This window comes from Podarcis vaucheri (assembly GCF_965113315.1).
Source record: "Podarcis vaucheri genome assembly, chromosome: Z".
In the NCBI taxonomy this organism is placed as follows: domain Eukaryota; kingdom Metazoa; phylum Chordata; class Lepidosauria; order Squamata; family Lacertidae; genus Podarcis; species Podarcis vaucheri.
The window spans coordinates 48,784,968-48,803,905 of record NC_138758.1 but is presented as its reverse complement, the minus strand read 5'-3'; the positions used below and the strand labels follow the sequence as shown (position 1 = coordinate 48,803,905).

At 47.1% G+C, this 18,938-nt stretch overlaps 1 protein-coding gene across 5 annotated transcripts in view; it reads left to right on the top strand.

Moving 5' to 3' along the window:
* The window catches only part of TTC16 (tetratricopeptide repeat domain 16), a 25,696-nt gene extending 6,758 nt beyond the window's left edge, over nucleotides 1-18,938 (top strand). For all 5 annotated transcript variants that reach the window (XM_082208905.1, XM_082208902.1, XM_082208906.1 and 2 more), the window contains 10 exons: nucleotides 700-843; nucleotides 3,487-3,587; nucleotides 5,305-5,434; nucleotides 7,104-7,318; nucleotides 8,876-9,123; nucleotides 10,551-10,692; nucleotides 12,394-12,559; nucleotides 13,370-13,512; nucleotides 16,295-16,448; nucleotides 17,862-18,938. In XM_082208905.1, coding sequence (XP_082065031.1) covers nucleotides 700-843; nucleotides 3,487-3,587; nucleotides 5,305-5,434; nucleotides 7,104-7,318; nucleotides 8,876-9,123; nucleotides 10,551-10,692; nucleotides 12,394-12,559; nucleotides 13,370-13,512; nucleotides 16,295-16,448; nucleotides 17,862-18,011 — 1,593 coding nt within the window. In that variant the 3' untranslated portion in view covers nucleotides 18,012-18,938. The remainder of the gene's footprint in view (nucleotides 1-699; nucleotides 844-3,486; nucleotides 3,588-5,304; nucleotides 5,435-7,103; nucleotides 7,319-8,875; nucleotides 9,124-10,550; nucleotides 10,693-12,393; nucleotides 12,560-13,369; nucleotides 13,513-16,294; nucleotides 16,449-17,861) is intronic.

Sequence of the window (18,938 nt, the reverse complement as noted above, 5' to 3'; positions counted from 1 at the left end):
CGTGTCGCCGGCACGGCAAAGACCCGTCCCCCGCTGAGCCGATTCCCTCCGGAGCTCGGAGGGAATCCGCCATTCCCAGATCGCGCCAACCCCGGAAGTCAATATATATGCATTGTTGCTAGTAGCCACTGGTAGCCTTCTTCTCCTTGATAAGGCTACCACCTCTTGTGTCAAGGGAGCCATCCACAGTAGATAATTCTGAGCTAGGTGGACATGGCTTGCTTCAAAACCTGAAGCTGAATCTGTCCCAGGTTGCCCAGACCAGGAGCGGACTTTTGTAATCTTTCATAATATTGTGCCATGTTCAGAGCCAAAACTTGGCACCCCCAAATAGATCTTCGCAATTATGGATCTTTTCAATTTTGCACCCCCTCAGCCTGGCACCCTGTGCATGGGTGAACCACCTGCACTGCCCTCAATTTGGCCTTGCCCGGACCAAATTGGCATGCTGCCCTACTCCCAGTTGCTGAAAAGAGAGGTTGCTCCCGAGAAGTCTCTAAGACAAGAGCTCCTAGGTAGCCTTCCCTTTCTGGGAGGGAGAAGCACCTGCCAGGTAAGAGGCTGAGCCTTGTGTTCCTTCCAGTCTGGCATTGGGGAGGAGTTGGGAAAAGCAGGACAGATCTGGATGTGGCTACCCTTGGTTTGTGTGTTGCATCTGGAAGTGTAGGGGTTTTTGACGCCCACAGTCCTTTTCTGCAGGTAGAACTGTATGAGAAGAAGGCAGAAGCTCTTCTCCAGCTCTGCGACTTCCAGTCTGCTGCATTACACCTCCAGAAGGCCTATATAGTGTCATCACATCAGGAGGACATCGGATGCCGCTTTGCTTTCGTTTTTCACCTCCAGGTAAACAGATAAAGATCAGCATCCCTCCCCAGCTCACTCAGTGCTTCTCTGCCACATCTCTGCATCCCCTCCTACAAATGTATGCCAGCATCACGGTATTGGTTTCCCCCACCCACTGAGGGAATCACATAATTGTGGTTTGACGAAGGGCCTGTTAGATGATTCTGTTTCACATGCAAAAGCAGAGCCAGAGCTGCCCTGTGAACCCGGGAAATGTGATTTCAAATCCTGGCTTCAGACATGAAGCTAACTGGGTGACATTGTTCTGGCTAGTGTTCATCATTTACACCTTCCTTGCCTGGTCATTGTGAGGTTTAAATTGTGTGTGCTTTTGTGTGTGTGTGTGTGTGTGTGTGTGGATCCTGTGTTTGATTTTGTATATTAATATAATCGATAGAGAATCCAGAGTTTTTGATACCGTGCTTTTCATTTCTGGGGGAAGTAATATTATTTATTTCTGGGGGCTGTAATATTGTGTAATACTACCTATTTTCTGATATTTGCATCCTGCCTTTCTTCCATGCTGGAACTCAGCTTCAGGGTTGAAGCTACATATGCCACAGTAAGGTAAACTCTAATTTAGGGTTGTCATACATCCGGAATTTCCTGGTCATACCCAGGATTCTGTCATCTGTAACAGCGCCCAGGCGTATGGCAACCTATGTCGGAAGTGTAGATTTTTGTGTCCAGATTTTCACTTTTTGGCAAGGAAGCCAGCTTTTCCGGGTCATGTGGCCAACATGTCTAAACCGCTTTTGGTTCATTGAGGACCGTGATGAGTGCCAGAGCATGCAGAAACACTGTTTACCTTCCCGCCACAGCGATACCCATTTATCTACTCACACTTATATGCTTTCAAATGGCTAGGTTGGGAAACAAAAAAATAGGACATTTTGTAGGCCTCGCCTGCTCTTATTCCCTAGTATTTGATATTCAGAAGCCTGCAGTGAATTCTGATTCTGGAGGTAGCTTATAGCCATTGTGATTAGTAGCGTTGAAAAGCTTTATTCTCCTCCATGAACCTGCCCATTTCTCTTTTAAAGCCATCTAAGTTGGTGGCTTTACCTTGCCGACAAAGGTCCGTATAATTAAAGCTTTGGTTTTCCCAGTAGTGATGTATGGAAGTGAGAGCTGGACCACAAAGAAGACTGATCGCCGAAGAATGGATGCTTTTGAATTATGGTGCTGGAGGAGACTCTTGAGAGTCCCATGGACTGCAAGAAGATCAAACCTCTGCATTCTGAAGGAAATCAGCCCTGAGTGCTCACTGGAAGGACAGATCCTGAAGCTGAGGCTCCAATACTTTGGCCACCTCATGAGAAGAGAAGACTCCCTGGAAAAGACCCTGATGTTGGGAAAGATGGAGGGCACAAGGAGAAGGGGACAATAGAGGACAAGATGGTTGGACCGTGTTCTCCAAGCTACCAGCATGAGTCTGACCAAACTGCGGGAGGCAGTGGAAGACAGGAGTGCCTGGCGTGCTCTGGTCCATGGGGTCACGAAGTGTCGGACACGACTAAACAACAAACAACAAGTTGGTGGCTGCCACCACATATCATGGCTGTGAAGTTCACGGTTTTAAGTGTGTGCTGTGTGAAGAATTAACTTTCTTTTGACTATGCTGACTCTATCTCACAGTTCCTGTTAATTTCATAGTAAAAGTCTATGAAAAGCCAAAATCTCCTCAAAACAACCTTGTGAGGTAGATTCGGTTGATAGATTACCCTGCCTGCTTCAGGGCCTAGTGGGGATTTGAACCTGATTCTGCCCATCATAGCCCAGTGCTCTAAGCACTACACCTCACCACATTGTGTTATTTGTTAGGTTGTATTTATTTATTGTTTTCATTAACAGCTTTGGGCACCTAGTAGGTGGAACCAAGGGAGGGTATAGGTTTAAGCAGAGATGGGACTTTTAATCTCACGGTCGTGGGTTTGCTTCCCATGTTGGGCAAAAGAGTCGCACATTGCAGGGAGTTGGACTACATGACCTTTGTGGTCCCTTCCAACTCTAAGATTCTGTGCTACTATGAAAAGTTAATGACTATGGTGCGATTCCTCTTCCTTTCACCCTACCATTAGGTGGAGTGAGGCAGCCTCCTCAGGCAGCTGATTCTGCCTGAACTGAAAGGGCAGCGGGTTGTTTTGTTATTTAATTTATTGTTACTGTCAAGGATGGGGTCAGACATCAGGGGACTTATTTGTGGGGGTTTTTGCCTCAAGTGCCAGATTAACGTGTACGATGTACCCACACTTGGGGGCAAGAGGCCTACCTTGTAAAATATGCCACCCTACTTCAGGGAGCTGAACGTCCTGGGCTGTGTCGGCTACTTATTCCACAATTTTATGATGGTTCCGTTTTTTCGCGGGATCTGATTTTTTTCCACAGGGCCTGTAAGACAGAGTTGTTCCACCTGGCCTTTGGCTTAGAATCAATTTGACCCCCCCCCCATTTCCCTCCCTTTCTCCTCCTGTGATGAGGCTGCATTTTAATGTTTTGTTTTAATATTTTATTTTAATCTTGTTTTTAAGTTGTATTTCAATCAACTTGTTTTTATTATTGGTTGTTAGCCACCCTGAGCCCAGTCTTGGCTGGGGAGGGCGGGGTATAAATAAAATTTATTATTGTTGTTGTTATTTTCAGGGCCAGTGTCTGTATGAGCAGAGTGCCTACCTGGATGCTCTCGAATCCTTCACTCGTGCCTCGGAACTTCAGCCTCAGAATAAGCTTTATCGCATGAGGAGGTAACACTGGGTTGGCAACAGAAAAAAAGATATACACCTTTGGAAGCAGAAGAGTTTCAAGAACGTTGGTGGGTCTCAGTCTCATCTGGCACAACACTGCACACTGTATAGTACTAGCCTTTGCCAATCTGGTGGCCTCCAGATGTTTTGGACTATAAGTCCCATCAGTCCCTGGAGGATACCAGATTGGCAAAGGCAAGTGTGCACTAAATTTAGGGTGGTTGAACAACAAAGGCTTTTCTTTTTTCTTTTTAAAGTATTTTATTAGTCTGGGATTTTAACAGATCGTCACAGGGTGAGCCAACCTGGTGTCTTCTAGATGTTGCGGGCTCCCAACTCCCCTCAAACTAGGAGATTGCTATGTTAGCTACCCCTGGTTTATTGCAAACAAAAAAACAAATCTGCTTTCAAAGTCTTTCTTCCTCCAGAGAGGAAGCAGTAAATTAGAGTGCAAGAGTGCAAGAGCTCCCTCTTGAGAGCCACATTTTTATCACCTCAAGGGGACCTGTTGCCATGCCAGGGGCAAGGGAGCATTTTTGTTACCGTAGTAACTGAGGCCTACTTTTCAGGGCCCCATCTAGGCACGGCGCTATTCATGCAATTATTAATTATTTATTAAATTTCTATACTGCCCTTCGCCCAAGAGCATAGGGCTGTTTACAGTATAAAACAAACAAACAAATAAAAGCATAATAACAAACAAAACTCCCCCTCCGCAGTTTAAAAGGCCATAGATTGCTTAATTAGCCAGGTTAAAGAGAGACTTTTTTGCCTGGTGCCTAAAGATATGAAATGAAGGCGCCGGGTGAGGCTCCCTGGGGAAAGCGTTCCACAAATGGGGAGCCACTGCAGCCAGAGCAGTTGGGCCAGGACTGGCATTATATGCTTAAAACATCTTGCGCTGGGGAGTAACCTGGCCACTGAATTCTGTACCAGCTGAAGTTTCTGAATCATCTCCAGGGGCATCCCCAAATATAAAGCAGGTAATCTAACCAAGTAATCTAACTAAGAGGCAACTGTGCTTTAAAAAAAGAAAAAAAGAAAACAACTGAGATGGGCCCAGTGATCTGGGTGGGGCTCCTGTAAGGGGTAAAGGTAAAGGGACCCCTGACCATTAGGTCCAGTCGTGACTGACTCTGGGGTTGCAGCGCTCATCTCGCTTTATTGGCCAAGGGAGCCGGTGTACAGCTTCCGGGTCATGTGGCCAGCATGACTAAGCCGCTTCTGGCGAACCAGAGCAGCGCATGGAAACGCCGTTTACCTTCCCGCCAGAGAAGGTAGAGTAGACCTATTGATCTACTTGCACTTTGACGTGCTTTCAAACTGCTAGGTTGGCAGGAGCAGCGACCGAGCAACGGGAGCTCACCCCGTCAAGGGGATTTGAACCGCCGAGCTTCTGATCAGCAAGTCCTAGCCTCTGTGGTTTAACCCACAGCGCCACCCATGTCTCCCTGTAAGGGGTAGTGGAGGGGATTTTATAAAAACCATTACCTCCCACCATTGCAGCTCTGATTTGGATCTCCCCCCCATATACAAACCGGAAAGCTCCAAATTATAGGTGTGGTTCCTCTAACGAGGTCCATGCCTTCAGGGTCTGTGTCCCCCCACCCCTGCCTCCTCCTTCCATTCTTCCTCAGCAGGCCAGGTGACCTTTGCAAAACCTGTGAGCACACAGGTTCCGATTCATGGCTTTTGCTCTTCTTTTCTGTTTCGCTAGCATTGCCTGCCTCGCTGCCCTGAAGAAATACAATGATTGCCTTCAGATGGTCAATGAAGAAGTTGCTCAGGAGAGAAAGAATCCAGATCTCTTTGTCCTAAGGGCTCGACTCTATCAGTGCTTTGGAAAGGTAAAGAGCTGGCTGGGTTGGTTTTCATTTGCAAGCGATGACCAGGTGGAGGAGCAGGTGATGGAAGAGCTGCTGCCAGTTCTGGTTGGACTAGGGATTCTCAAACTGAGAGCTTAGACCAGGGATCTCCCATCCCCAGCCCCACCCCAGGTCTTGACAGATCACTTAACTATTTTTCTGCCTTATGTTTACCAATTAAAATGCACTGTGTTAAATGCAAGCATGTTTTTAAAAAACATAATTTGAATGTTAATATAATAGGAAGTAAAAGAAGCAAAAAAAAAAAAAAAAGCAATTAAAATCAGCATGAACCAACGATTCCCACACTACTTCTTCCCCTTTCTCTGCTTGCTTTGCTCCCACGTATTGGCTCTGCTCCTTTCAAGTGTTCTGTCAACCTGTTGCCCTGAGCAGCTAGTGCACCCGCTGTTCTTTGCATGCGCACCTGGCCATGCTCTTCCACTGCCTACCTGTATGATGATCGCGGGTCATTAGTTGTCCACAGAGTCCACTTTGGAAACCCCTGGATTAGATGATAATGGGTGATAGAATGGTTGGGGTATCCCTTCAAGCCTGAGGGCCACATTCTTTTGTGGGGAGCCTTTTGAGGTCCACGCAATACCGGTGGGTGGCAAAATTGAATAGAGCTGTTAATACTCATTCACTACACACACTCACCCCTGCCCCACACTCTGTATCCTCCACCCAGCCAAAGACTTTATTAGAGTACAGGGACACTTTACAGCCAAGCAAAGAGTGTAAAGGCCTTGGGGGAGTTCTGAGGGCCAGAGAAATAGAGGTTCCTGAGGTTCCCCACCCGTGGGCTGCAAGGACAATTACTGACCAGGTCTAAGGCCACTTTTTAAGTCTCTGTGCCATTTCTGCTTGCTTCTCAATGGCTCTGTAAGTAACAGAGAAGAACATAAGAAGAGCCAGCTGGATCAGCCCAGAGGCCTACCTTGTCCAGGTTTCTGTTTCCCATTGCAGCCAAGCGGGACACGAATGCAACAGTCCGTCTCCTGCTGTTGTTCCCCACTGCCACCCCTATCCCGCTGCCAAGAGCTGTTATTTAGAGGCTCCATGATCTTGGAGGTGCCATTTTGTGACTAGTCGCTGTTGATAGGCTTGTCCTCCATAAATTGGTCTTAAGTCATGTTTTATAAATTTATTTAGAAGCTTCTAAGTTGGTGGCTATCACCACCTCCTGTGGCTGCAAATTCTGTAAGCTATGGGGTAGATCTGCACCATAGATTTGAAGCACATCCCACACACATTTAAAGCACATGACTTCCCTCAAGGAATCCTGGGAACTGTGGTTTGTTGAGGGTACAGGGGATTGTTGCTCCATGAGGGGAGGAAACTACAGTTCCCAGGATTCTTTAGGAGAAATGATGTCTGTTACCTATGCTTTAAATCTACGGTGAAACGGACTCTCTCGGAAGGTGGGTGGGACTCTCCTTCTTTGGAGCTTTTAAAGCAGAGGTTGGATGTCTATTTGTCAAGACACCTTGTCAGTTAAGATTCCTGCATTGCAGGGGTTTGGGCTAGGTGACCTTTGAGATACCTTCCAACACTACAGTTCTATGACCTGCCCCCCCATGGAGTTTGGCGAAGAAGCCCTCTTTATTGGATGAGCCCAGGTTCCAGATAGATGCTGCCTTCTCCATAGGTCACCTTCTGTTTCCACAACCTCCAAGATGCCCTTGAGTTGGACCCAGAGCACAGCGAAGCTCTGCTGATGCTGGAGCGCTTGAGGAAAGAGGCTCAGAAGTTCAAGGAGCAAGCTGTGAGCAAGGCAGTGAAGGGAAACCTGAAGGCAGCCCTGCTGAAAATCAACAGGGCCATTGAACACAACCCCTTGCAGGCAGACTACTTCCTCTTCAGGTACCCACCATCTCAGCACACGGTTTGAAGGCCTGGACCTCCCAGGGTTTCCCTGCCAGGAGCCTCTTCTATTTTGTGGCTTGAAATTATTAGAGGCAGCCAACCATGGTGCAAGAAGAAGCCTTTCTTCCGCCATTTTCTCAGCACCGTGCATAATTTTGTGCACCCCTGTTGTGTGTCATGCCCCACCCCACCCCCCAAAAGCCTTAACAGTTTTTGTTTTATTTGTGTGGCTGAGAAAACCATAGCCATTTTCTGGTGGCTTAATGTAGGCTCACTAGTGATCCATATGGTGGAACAGCTCACACAAAGCTTGATACCTAACCTCCCTGTAGATTTTTCAGAAGTGGGAAATACCCGCCTGAAACCCTGGATTGCTGCTGCCAGTCAGAGTAAGTGGCACTGAGTTATTCACCTGGAATAAGGCAGCTTCCTTGGTCCTTCTGCTTCGCCCTCTTTCCTGCTTCCAGCTCACTGCTAGCCACCAGCACCCTCCCTTCCCCATTCTTGGGAACATAAGAGCCTGGCAGGATTAGGCAAATGACCCACCTAGTCCAGCCCCTGTTCTCAACCAGATGCCTGCGGGAAACCTACAAGCAGGACCTGAGCACAAGAGCGCTCTCCCCTGTCCTGCGGTTTCCAGCAATGGGTTCAGAAATATGGCTCCCTCTAACTGTGAAGGCAGAGCAGAGCCATCTGGCTATCAGTCCTCCTCCATGAATTTGTTTAATCACTGCCTCCTGTGGGAGTGAGTTCCACAGCTCAGTGGCGTAGCGTGGGGGGTGCAGGGGGGGCGGGCCGCACCGGGCGCAACATAAGGGGGTTAGGGTTAGGGGGCGCAAACCCACGGGTTATGGGGCGCAAATCCACGGGTTAGGGGGCGCAAATTACTTGTCTTGCCCCGGGTGCTGACAACCCACGCTACGCCACTGCCACAGCTATGTGCTGCATCTTTTCTCTGTTCCAAGTCTTCCAACATTCAGCTTCTCTGGGTTCCCATGAGTTCTGATGTTATGAGAGAGGGATAAAAACTTTTCTCTATCCACCTTCCCCACGCCATGCATAATCTTCTGTCATGTCACCTTTTACTTGCCTTATACAGTGGTACCTCTGGTTGCGAACGGGATCCGTTCCGGAGGCCCGTTCGCAACATGAAAAGAACACAAGTGCACGTCTGTGCACGCGCGGGTTGCGATTTGCCACTTCTGTGCATGCGCGTGATGTCATTTGCATGCATGCGCAAGCGGCGAAACCCGAAAGTAACCCTTTACATTACTTCCGAGTTGCCGCGGGACATAACCTGAAAGAACGTAAAATGAAGCGGACGTAACATGAGGTATGACTGTATACCAAGACAGACTTTTGATTCACAAAGCTCAGAACTGTCTTCACTGACTGGCAGAGGCTCTCCATGCTTTCAGAAAGCAAGTCTTTCCGAATCCTACTTGGAGACGCCAGGGATTGAACCTGGGACCTTCTGCATGCAAAGCAGTTGGTCTGCCTCTGAGCCACAGCCCCTTCTCCCAAGGAAATATATTATTGTGATCCCTTTGGCAGGGGAAACATCTTGAGAAGGCTGAGAGACTTTGATGCAGCCATTGGTGATTACCTCAGAGCCGTGGAGCTCAGCAGAGAGGAGGATGGCAGCAAGGTTTGCGTGGAGGCCCAGAAGCAGGTGCTCCTCACCTATAACGACTTCGCAGTACACTGCTATGACAAAGGCTTCTACGAAGAGGCAGTGCTCCTCCTGAATAAAGCCATCACGGGGGAGAAAAATGAGAAGGGGCTCTATGTCAACAGAGGAGGTGAGGCGCTCGTGTATATTTTCTAGTTCTCTGTAGATGTGGGTGGGAGCACCAAAATGCGGTGTTTTTGTGGGCGCTAGATCTCACTGAGTAACTCAGCTTTTAATTTTGATGGAGCAAGTTAGGGCTGCAAAGACTTCATTGAAATTGTGTGAAGTGGTTTATTATTATTGTTATTCATTTTATATCGCCCTTCCTTCAAAGAGCTCAAGGAGGCACCTATGTTTTCCCACCCTTCCACCCCATTTCAATACAACAACTCTGTGAGTTAGGCCAGATGCCAGACAGGGGCCCTCAGCTAAATGAGATTCCCAGCAGCCGGGGAGTGAGCCTTCCAACTCCAGGGGAAGCTGAAGCAAAATGAATCGTGCAGATAGGCTTCATTGGCACAATATGTGTATGCAGCTTGTAGGATTATGTAGTCCTTGGAGCACAGTTACTGTGAGACAGAGTTTAATTGGAAATAAAACAAAACAAAACAAAACAAAACAAAACAAAACAAAACAAAACAAAAGGACAGCAGGCACATCTCTGAGTTCTCCTCATGCTTAGTAGCTAAGAATCTAAAGCAGGGGTCTGCAACCCGCGGCTCCGGAGCCGCATGTGGCTCTTTAACACCTTTGCCGCGGCTCCGGGGCGGATACTAGCAAGGGGAGGAGCCGCATTGTGCGCCCCGACACTCCCCACTGTGGCGGGCGCTGTACTGGCTGTGACGCCGCATGGGGGCGGTGCGTGCGTTAGTCACGCACCGTCCCGACGTCACCTTCCCGCCCGCCGTCAGATCGCAGCTCCGGAGATATATTTGTTTTAAATGTTGCAATGGTTTTGCGGCTCCCAGTTTTTTTTTCCCTTTGGAAACGGGTCCAAGTGGCTCTTTTTGTCATAAATGTTGCAGACCCCTGATCTAAAGAGAATCGTCCTGCTGCATCAGGCCAAAGGTCCATCTCATCGAAGTGGCTAGGTGGGTGCTTCCAGAAAGCCCACAAGCAAGGCATGAAAAATGCCCCCGCTCCTGCCCAGCAGCTGGCATTCATCAGAGGCTCTATTTCTGACTGAATAAGCTCTACACCACCTGTATGCCTCTATAATATTCTGCCCCCCCTTCCCTATAGAGCCCGATTTGAACAAGAGGCTCAGTTCCTCTGGATTGAATTTGTGGACTGTAAGATCTTTGGGGCAGGGAGCTGTCCTCTTTTTCTTGGCTTGGGGTGGCAGGCAGAAACTTGCAGCAGTTGTCCAGGCTTTACCATCTCTGCGGGGGATTGAACCTGTGGCTTTCTGGATGCAAAGCAGGTTCTCTGCCACTGAGCCACAGCTCAGCGTATGTGTGTGTGTGTGCTGAAAGTGCCTTTTGAACCATTAATTAAAATAACAGAAGAAAACAACCTGTGCTTGCTGCCAGTGAATTCTTGGCTGTTCTCCTTCAGACTGCTTCCTTAAACTGGGTGAGCTGAATTTTGCAATGGCAGATTATCAGCAAGCCCTGGATTTACAGCCTTTCGACCCCAGCCTCCAGAAACGCGCAGCTTGGTTGTACGATGAGATGGGGCTGCAGGAATTCAGGGAGAGGTATGCTGAGGGTGGCGGGATGGGGCGGGGGGGGGGCAACCCAGGGTCTTTGGTGGTGGACCCAGGATCCTCTTCCCTGAAAAGCACAGCACTGGTTGCTCAGACAACATCTAATATATAGCACATACATATGCTATGCAAATCTCTATCATGGGCCTGTGCCCTGAATCCTTTAAGTAACCTTGCAGTGCCCCTGCGAATGGCACATTTACCAGAAAGCTCCTGGGGGGAAAGACAAGCTTTTGCTTATGTGTGGTTTGACATTTTATACACCCCTTATTTAGGAATGCCTTCATGCTATGCACTGGGAGCATAAACAGAGAAAATAAATGAGCAACCACCATGATAATAGCAGAGCTGTGGTCCCCCAGGTGTTGCTAGACGCCCAATTTCCTTCAGTCCCAGCCAGCATGGCCAATGGGTAGGGATGATGGGAGTTGGAGTCTCAATGATGTCTGGAGGAGGCAGTCCTAAATGCCCAAAGCATGTTACATCTCAGTTGTTCTTAGGTTCTGGTTTTGACCTATAAAGCCTTAGACAGCTCAGGACCATAATACAGTCATGCCTCATGTTATGTTTGCTTCATGTTACGTTTTTTCTGGTTGCATCCTGCAGTGACCCGGAAGTACAGTGGTACCTCTGGATGCGAATGGGATCCATTCCAGAGCCCCGTTCGCATCCTGAAGCAAACGTAACCTGTGTCTGCGCATCTGCGCGTGCGCAGGTCGTGATTCGGCGCTTCTGTGCATGACATCATTTTGAGCATCTGTGCATGCGTGAGCGGCGAAACCCAGAATTCCGTTACTTCTGGGTCGCCACGGAGCATAACCTGGAAACGCTCAACCTGAAGCATATTTAACCTGAGGTATGACTGTACTAGGGACGCGGGTGGTGCTGTGGGTTAAGCCTAGGACTTGCCAATCAGAATGTCAGCGGTTTGAATCTCCACGACTGGGTGAGCTCCCGTTGCTCGGTCCCTGCTCCTGCCAACCTAGCAGTTCAAAAGCACGTCAAAATGCAAGTAGATAAGTAGGTACCACTCCAGCGGGAAGGTAAATGGTTTTCTGTGTGCTGCTCTAGTTCACCAGAAGCGGCTTAGTCATGCTGGCCACATGACCCGGAAGCTGTACGCCGGCTCCCTCAGCCAATAAAGCGAGATGAGCGCCGCAACCCCAGAGTCGTCTGTGACTGGACCTAATGGTCAGGGGTCCCTTTACCTTTACTTTATGACTGTACTGGAAAGGGTTACTTCTGGGTTTCGCCACTCTCACATGTGCAGAAGTGCTAAATCTCGCTTTCGCACAAGCACCAAATTGCACCGTGCACTTGCACAGATACGGTGCTTCAGGTTGCGGGCTTCTCATGTTGCGAACGGGCCTCCAGAACAGATCCTGTTCGCAACCAGAGGTACCACTGTACCTCAAGGACGAACTCTCCCCATATGAACTGACCTGGGCCCTGAGATCTGAGGCCTTTCTTCATGTGCCCTGCTCAACAAGAGGTCTGAAGGGTGGCAACACAAGAACACACCTTTTCTGCAGTGGCTTCCCATTTGTGGAATGCTCTCCCCAGGGAGGCTCACCTGATGTCTTCATTACATATATTTAGGCACCAGGCAAAAATGTTCCTCTATAACCAGGCCTTTAATAATTATAATAAAGTATGCCAATATGCCAACAGGTGTTTTCTCCCTGCTTTCAGTCGATACCCACAGGCCGAAGCATATTTCTCCCAGGCTATTGAGAATAACCCACGTGAGCTGAAGTATTACATGCACCGAGCCAAGACCCGCCTGTTTCTGCAGGAGACAATGGGAGCCAAGGAGGACCTTATTACAGCCTTCCTGCTGGACCCCACAAGGGAGGAGGTAACTGCTGCATAACAGCGCCATCTTCATTACGCCTCAATGCAAAGCCTCCCCTCACCCAGTCCTGTAATCAGGGGCAACCTGACACTGCCCTCGGACAGGCCTCTGGAAATTGGGGGAAGGGGGAAACAGAAGGGCAGGTGAGCAGAAAGGTGTAAAGCAAGGGGGAGGCAAGGAAAATTGATGGCTGTTGCTTTTTTTTTAATCACGGAACTCCATGAAACGTACTTAGGGTTCCTGAGCAGTCTTCTACCATTTCAGAATGCTTGCTGCATCCATATGCCTATAGAGAAGGGAATCTTTCCTCTACCTGAGCACTGCATTTAATAATAGTAGTAGTAGTAGTAGTAGAGTGGTGCCCCGCAAGACGAATGCCTCGCAAGACGGAAAACCCGCTAGACAAAAGGGTTTTCCGTTTTTGAGCTGCTTCGCAAGACGATTTTCCCTATGGGCTTGCTTTGTAAGACGAAAACGTCTTGCAAGTGTTCCGATTTTTTTTGCTTTCCCCCCCTTTTTCTAAGCCGCTAATAGCCTTTTAGCTGCTAATCCACTAAGCCTTTAATAGCCGCTAATAGCCTTTTAGCCGCTAATCCGCTAAGCCTTTAATAGCCGCTAAGCCTTTAATAGCCACTAAGCCTTTAATAGCGCTAATCCACTAATAGGGTTGCTTCGCAAGACGAAAAAACCGCTAGACGAAGAGGCTCGCGGAATGGATTAATTTCGTCTTACGAGGCACCACTGTAGTAATAAAAGAAAAAATTCCATTCAGTTGAAATCACTTCTCTTCTTTCCCCCTTTTTTCTTTTTCAGATCCACAGTCTGGCCAATAGTTGGTTTCCAGGAGAGCCCATACAGTCTGCCCTTGACAGTAAGATTGGAGAGCTTGCTAAAGCTCTTCTGGAACGGAGGCTAAAAGCTTGCCCAATATTCGAGGCCTCAGCCAACCACAAAAGGTACTGCAGTGAGCACAAACATGGTGCCATAAAACCAGGCTCCTCCACTGGTGTCTTTGGGTGATTTTCACCCTGTGCAAGTGACCACCTCAAAAGGAGCCATTGTTGCTAGAAAAAGGATTCTTTCCTGATTGCAGTATGATCATGTTGTGTGCAGTCCCCTTGTCCTTAGTCCCTCCATCTGCCAATATGGGAGGGGCATGAAACCTTACAGTGGGGGTAGCCAACCTGGTGCCCTTAAAAACCCCCCACATTTTATTCATTTTGTTAAGAAGTGCAAAAAATAACAGAAAGAAATAAAACAAATAATAAAAAATGCAAACCGTGGAGCGTCACAGCCTGGAAGGACAAATGTACAAAGATGTAGCACAGCTCCAGGGGGTTAATAAAGCTTTGACTCATACAAAGATTCCCTTTACAAATAACAAAGGTGTGTAAAAATGAAAGTAGTCTCCACCTGTGAGATCCATTATTGTGAATAAAGGTTCTGAAAAGTCTCAGACAAACCAGTTGTTTACATATATTGGTGACATTGTGTAACTGAGTGCCACACAGTATTTGTGCAATAGTAAAAAAAAAAAAATCTGTCATTCAAGTTCTGTCCTTTAGTTTATTTTGGTTTATGAGATATCTTTTCAAGAAGGGCAGTTTGCCAACCCTAATATGCCAGAAATTGAAATTGTTATCTTCCAGGATTTGGCAATGGAGCCGATGGCTGCTGCTAAGAGATGAGAGGTTTTTTTTTACTTTTCTAGCCCATTCTGTTTCCATCTACAGCAGTGGTTCCCAAAGTGGGAAGTGTCTCCCCTTGGGTGGGTGGGGATTACTGGGGGTGGGGGATGCTAAAAGGTAAGGGGGTGGCAAGGAGTGCTGGAGGTATAAATGACTATCAGACCTTGAAAAGCTGGCGTCAGTGAATCAAGTGAATAAATTATGTTGAATTAATTAAACTACATAGTTTTAATTGGATTTATTCAAGTAAACATGCATTTATTCAAATAAATGTGCAATTGATTGTTACTGTTTTGAATCTTACTGTGTTCTAATCTTTTGGATAATGTTATTTATGGGATAGGGAGCACTAGAGATAAGTTTTTTTTTTTATTAGATTTATTGCATTAGCCGTGTGGCCATAGCATAATATACATTGAAATAACAACATAAAATAGGGGTGGGGAGGTAAAGGTAAAGGTAAATATCGTCCTGGGCGGTTACTTGATGAAAGAAAAAGAGAGAGGGGGGGGGAAACTGCTGAGGCTGGAGGAGGACCGTTAAAGGGTCCATCAGTTCCTCAGATATGTCCTAACTCGATTGTCCTTGTACAATAAGGCTACTTGGAACTTCGTTCGGTCGTGCGGCGTATCAACTACAGCTGTGGTGATAAGGAAGAAGTTAGTGCCGCTTTCCTCTTCATCACACTAAGCAGAAAGTTAGCTGTCATCTCGGTAATCCAGCAATCAGAATCCTGCAAAAGGAGGGACACTATCCAAGGCTGAATTGGGAGATGAAGCTTATTCATGAGGGGAGTTAAAAACCGAGATCTTTCATCTGTCCAGTTGGGACAGAAGAGCATTACATGTTCCATAGTCTCCAGGGTCATGCCATTACAGGTGCATGTTCTATTTGCGATGGGAACTCTGGAATAACGACCCGACAGAACTGCTGTAGGAAAACAGTTGAGACGGGCACAGGTAAAGGCCCTACGCTTAGCCTCCGAAGAAATTGTGAAGCAGTATAGAGGGATCCCTTCAGGGGGTGGAATAGCTAGGGCTAGGCCAGAACACGGTCCTCTTGCAAAGGAAACTGTGTTAGAGAAGTCAAGTTGTTGTAGTTTCTTTTTGATTAGAGGTAGGGCCGCCGGGCTGATACACTCTAAGTTAAGAACAGTTTTACAATTCAAATTGAGAAGAGAGCGGAATTTGAGGTTAATTGTTGTTTTCCAAGGGGAATTATGAATGTCTCTTAGGATCAGATTGGAAAAACCACCTCTAATTTTTGCATCCGATGCTAATAGGTGGAAGCTGTAGGAAATGGCTTGACTCCATGTTTATAGAGCCAAGGAGGCAGTGGCCCCAAAATTTTTGAGACCCACTGACCAGGCTCAAAGGTGCCAGGTGGAAAGATGGAGCAATGGTTTGTTCAGTTATCAAAGATATCTCCGCAACACTTTATTCCAAAATCCATCCACCTTGGGGCAACTACCATACGTGCTTTTACAGGGATAGAGAAGCTCTACCCAGCCAAATGTTGTTGGACTACAACTCCCATGAACTCTTACCAGTATGGGTCAGTTGTCAGGGATGATGGGAGTCCAACAACATTCAGAGGGCTTCACTGGCTACACCTGCCCTAGAGGGTGGTTTTAAAGATAGCACCTATATGCTTGTGAAGTGATTAAAACACCTGAAAGCATAGTAAAAATGATATTATGATTTCCAGAAGGCCTCTAGTCTAGTCTATGCCCCTCTCACCAGGAGAGGGGAATGGCATAATGGTACCAAAGATGCATGAATGAAGCACAGGACAGAAAAGCAATGGATGTTCAAGAAAGATTATATCCTTGAGGATCTGACGTTTTAAACAACTGGGAGACAACCTTTAGCTCTCAAAGGTTGTAAGTGTTGGTGGCTGCAAAGCGCAGCCTGCACGGGGTAGCATGTAGCCTATAGGCCTGAAACCTCCAGTGCTAATATTTTTGCATTTCCTTGCTATTGCCTTGTTTGGCATGTCCTCCTCCACAAAGCTTATGTTCTGCTATCTGCCCTTTTCCACCCTCCCACAGTGCAGAGTTAGAAGGAAGTAGTTCTCCCAAAGATTTCTACATTCAAAATGATGAGCTAGAAGCACCAGAGGAGGAAAAGAGGAAGCAGGAAACGGCTGCTGAAGAGAAAATGCTGAATGAGAAGATGGCTATCTGCCTGAAGAAGTCTAACATGGTGAGGGCTGTAGCTCAGCAGCAATGCAGGTTCAACCACCAGCATCCCCAGTTAGGGCTGGGAGACAGCTCTGTCCGAGACCCTTGGGGAGTCATAGCCAGCCAGCATAAGCAATATTGAGTTAGGTGTATCAGTGGTTTGACTTAGTGTAAGGTAGCTTTGCTCCCTGTGTCTCAGCAATCATTACCTACGAGGGCAGTGGGTAGTACCTTTTCTGGTGCAGCTGAGATAATTCATTTGGTTCACATTACGGAGATGTAGATTTTTACTCTGACTTGGTTGGCAGTCTAGATTTGTGGGAGTCTGCTCCATTATTGAATTAACTCCAACTTTCAGAAAGCTCTTCATATTTAGTTGGAATATCCTTTCTTGTGACTTGAATCCATAGGTTTGGGTCCTGCCCTCTGCCTCTGGAGAAAACAAAACTGCCCCATCCTCCATGTGACAGTCCTTTAGATATTTAAGAATGGCTATCATATCACTTCTCAGTCTCCTCTTTTCTGGGCTAAACATACCCAGCTCCTTCAACTGCTCCTCATAAGGCTTTGGTTTCCAGACCACTGATCATCTTGGTTGCCCTTCTCTGCAGACGTTCCAGCTTGTCAACATCCTTAAACTGTAGTGCCCAGAACAGGACACATACTTGCCAAGCTGAATGCAGCCTTCAAAGGACCAGGGCTGGTGGCTATGATCCTTGGATGAAGTATGACATAGAAATTTAATAAATAAAATGCCTGGGCAGGCAACACAGTACAACTGAGGCACCTGCCTATTATTAATATAATCCTGCCAGGCTTTTCTGCTTGGTCTGGTGGACAGGCAAGTGGTGATAGTGGAGAAGCTTCTCCATTTAGCCTGGAAAAAGAGAAGTTTCAGAGGAAATGAAACAGTGGTCCTCAAATATCAGAAAGCTGTCAAGTGGAAGCTGGAGCAGACTCACCCCCTATTGCTCTAGAGGGTTAGAACTAAGAAGGAAATGGCAAGGAAGCAGAATTCAGCTAAAAACTGAGTGAGTTTGGTGAGCACTGGGAGTAGATATTTAAACAGAGCACTGGGAGTAGATATTTAAACAGTGGATGCTCGGGTTGCGAACGTGATCTGTGCGGGATGCACATTCGCAACCCACAGCGGCGCGTCTGTGCATGTGCGGGTTGCGATTCGGCGCTTCTGCGCATGTGCAAAGCGCGATTTAGTGCTTCTGTACATGCACGACCCCCGAAACCCATGGTACAGTGCTGGAAGTAACCCGTGGTACAGAGCTGGATTCTGAAGAGCAGCTGCTGGGTGACTCAAAGGTCCATTCCAACACTATGATTTAACTGTTGTGGTATCTTGCGCTTTTTGCAAAGCTGCAGAAGGCAGCCAGATCTACACTGACATTTCATGTAAAATGGTGCTGCATCTCTCTGGCAGGTAAACAAAGAGCTTAAGGCAGCGCGAGAGAACACGTCCCTGGAGTCTACCACTGTCCGCCTGGACCCTTGCCCTCACCTGCCTGAAAAGGAGCACTCAGAAGAACCTTACAAGTGGCGCAAGTTCAGCCAAGGCATTGGCCACTTTTAGCTCATATTACAACCATTGCATTTTTTTGCAGTCTCATCATAAAGAGGTAGACATGAACCAGGCTGGCTGAAGTTCCAATGCATTTACTTACTTAAAGACTACAGCCACCAGTTCTGGCAAGCACATGGTGGCGTGGTATTAATCACCAAAGTAGTGTGTCTTCCATTCCGTTCCGTTGATAGGATCCCACTCCACAAGACTTCCGCCAGCTGCTGGTGCAAAACTTACCATGGGGCTACTTCAATTCTACAATGAACACTTTTTCTCAGGTACAGCAGTAGTTCTTGCACAGCTCCACATACCTACTCATGGAGGAATCGGGAGCAACTTAGCAGTTGTGGGCCAATCTGTTTTTCCCCTCTCAGATAAATACGTGAACACTTAGGCCTGCCTTGTTCTGCATATATGGATTGCACACAGCAGCACTTTTTGTCTAGTGTGCTATCAGTTGAGCGAGCCCTCTTGAAAACAAAACTTATTCTGCCATTACCATGTTTAGTCTAGTCTAGGAGCTATCACGTTCAGTGGAAGCACATACGAGTATTATTTTTTATGTAGCCAAGGCCATTACAAAAAAACATACTAACGCAGAATGGCTGTTTGTGCCTTGACAGCTGCAACTGTGTCTTGTAGTCCCTGTGCACTAAAGGTAAATCAATACCTTCTGAGTAGCTCAAGCCCAGTTTTGGAACAAAATAGGTCCTGCATGTAAGGGTCCCAGACACCCACATTGCTTGTCTGCAGATTATTGCAGGAACAATAACTTTAAAAAGGGAAATTTATACAGGAGCCTTTGGCAAGACAAAAATATAGGTTTGGGCTGATTTACTGGTAAACACTCTTAACTGCTATGCCTATTCATAGACCTCCATCTTGAAAAGATGCAAATTGTCTATTCTTAATTTGAAATAAAAAACAATTGTGAAA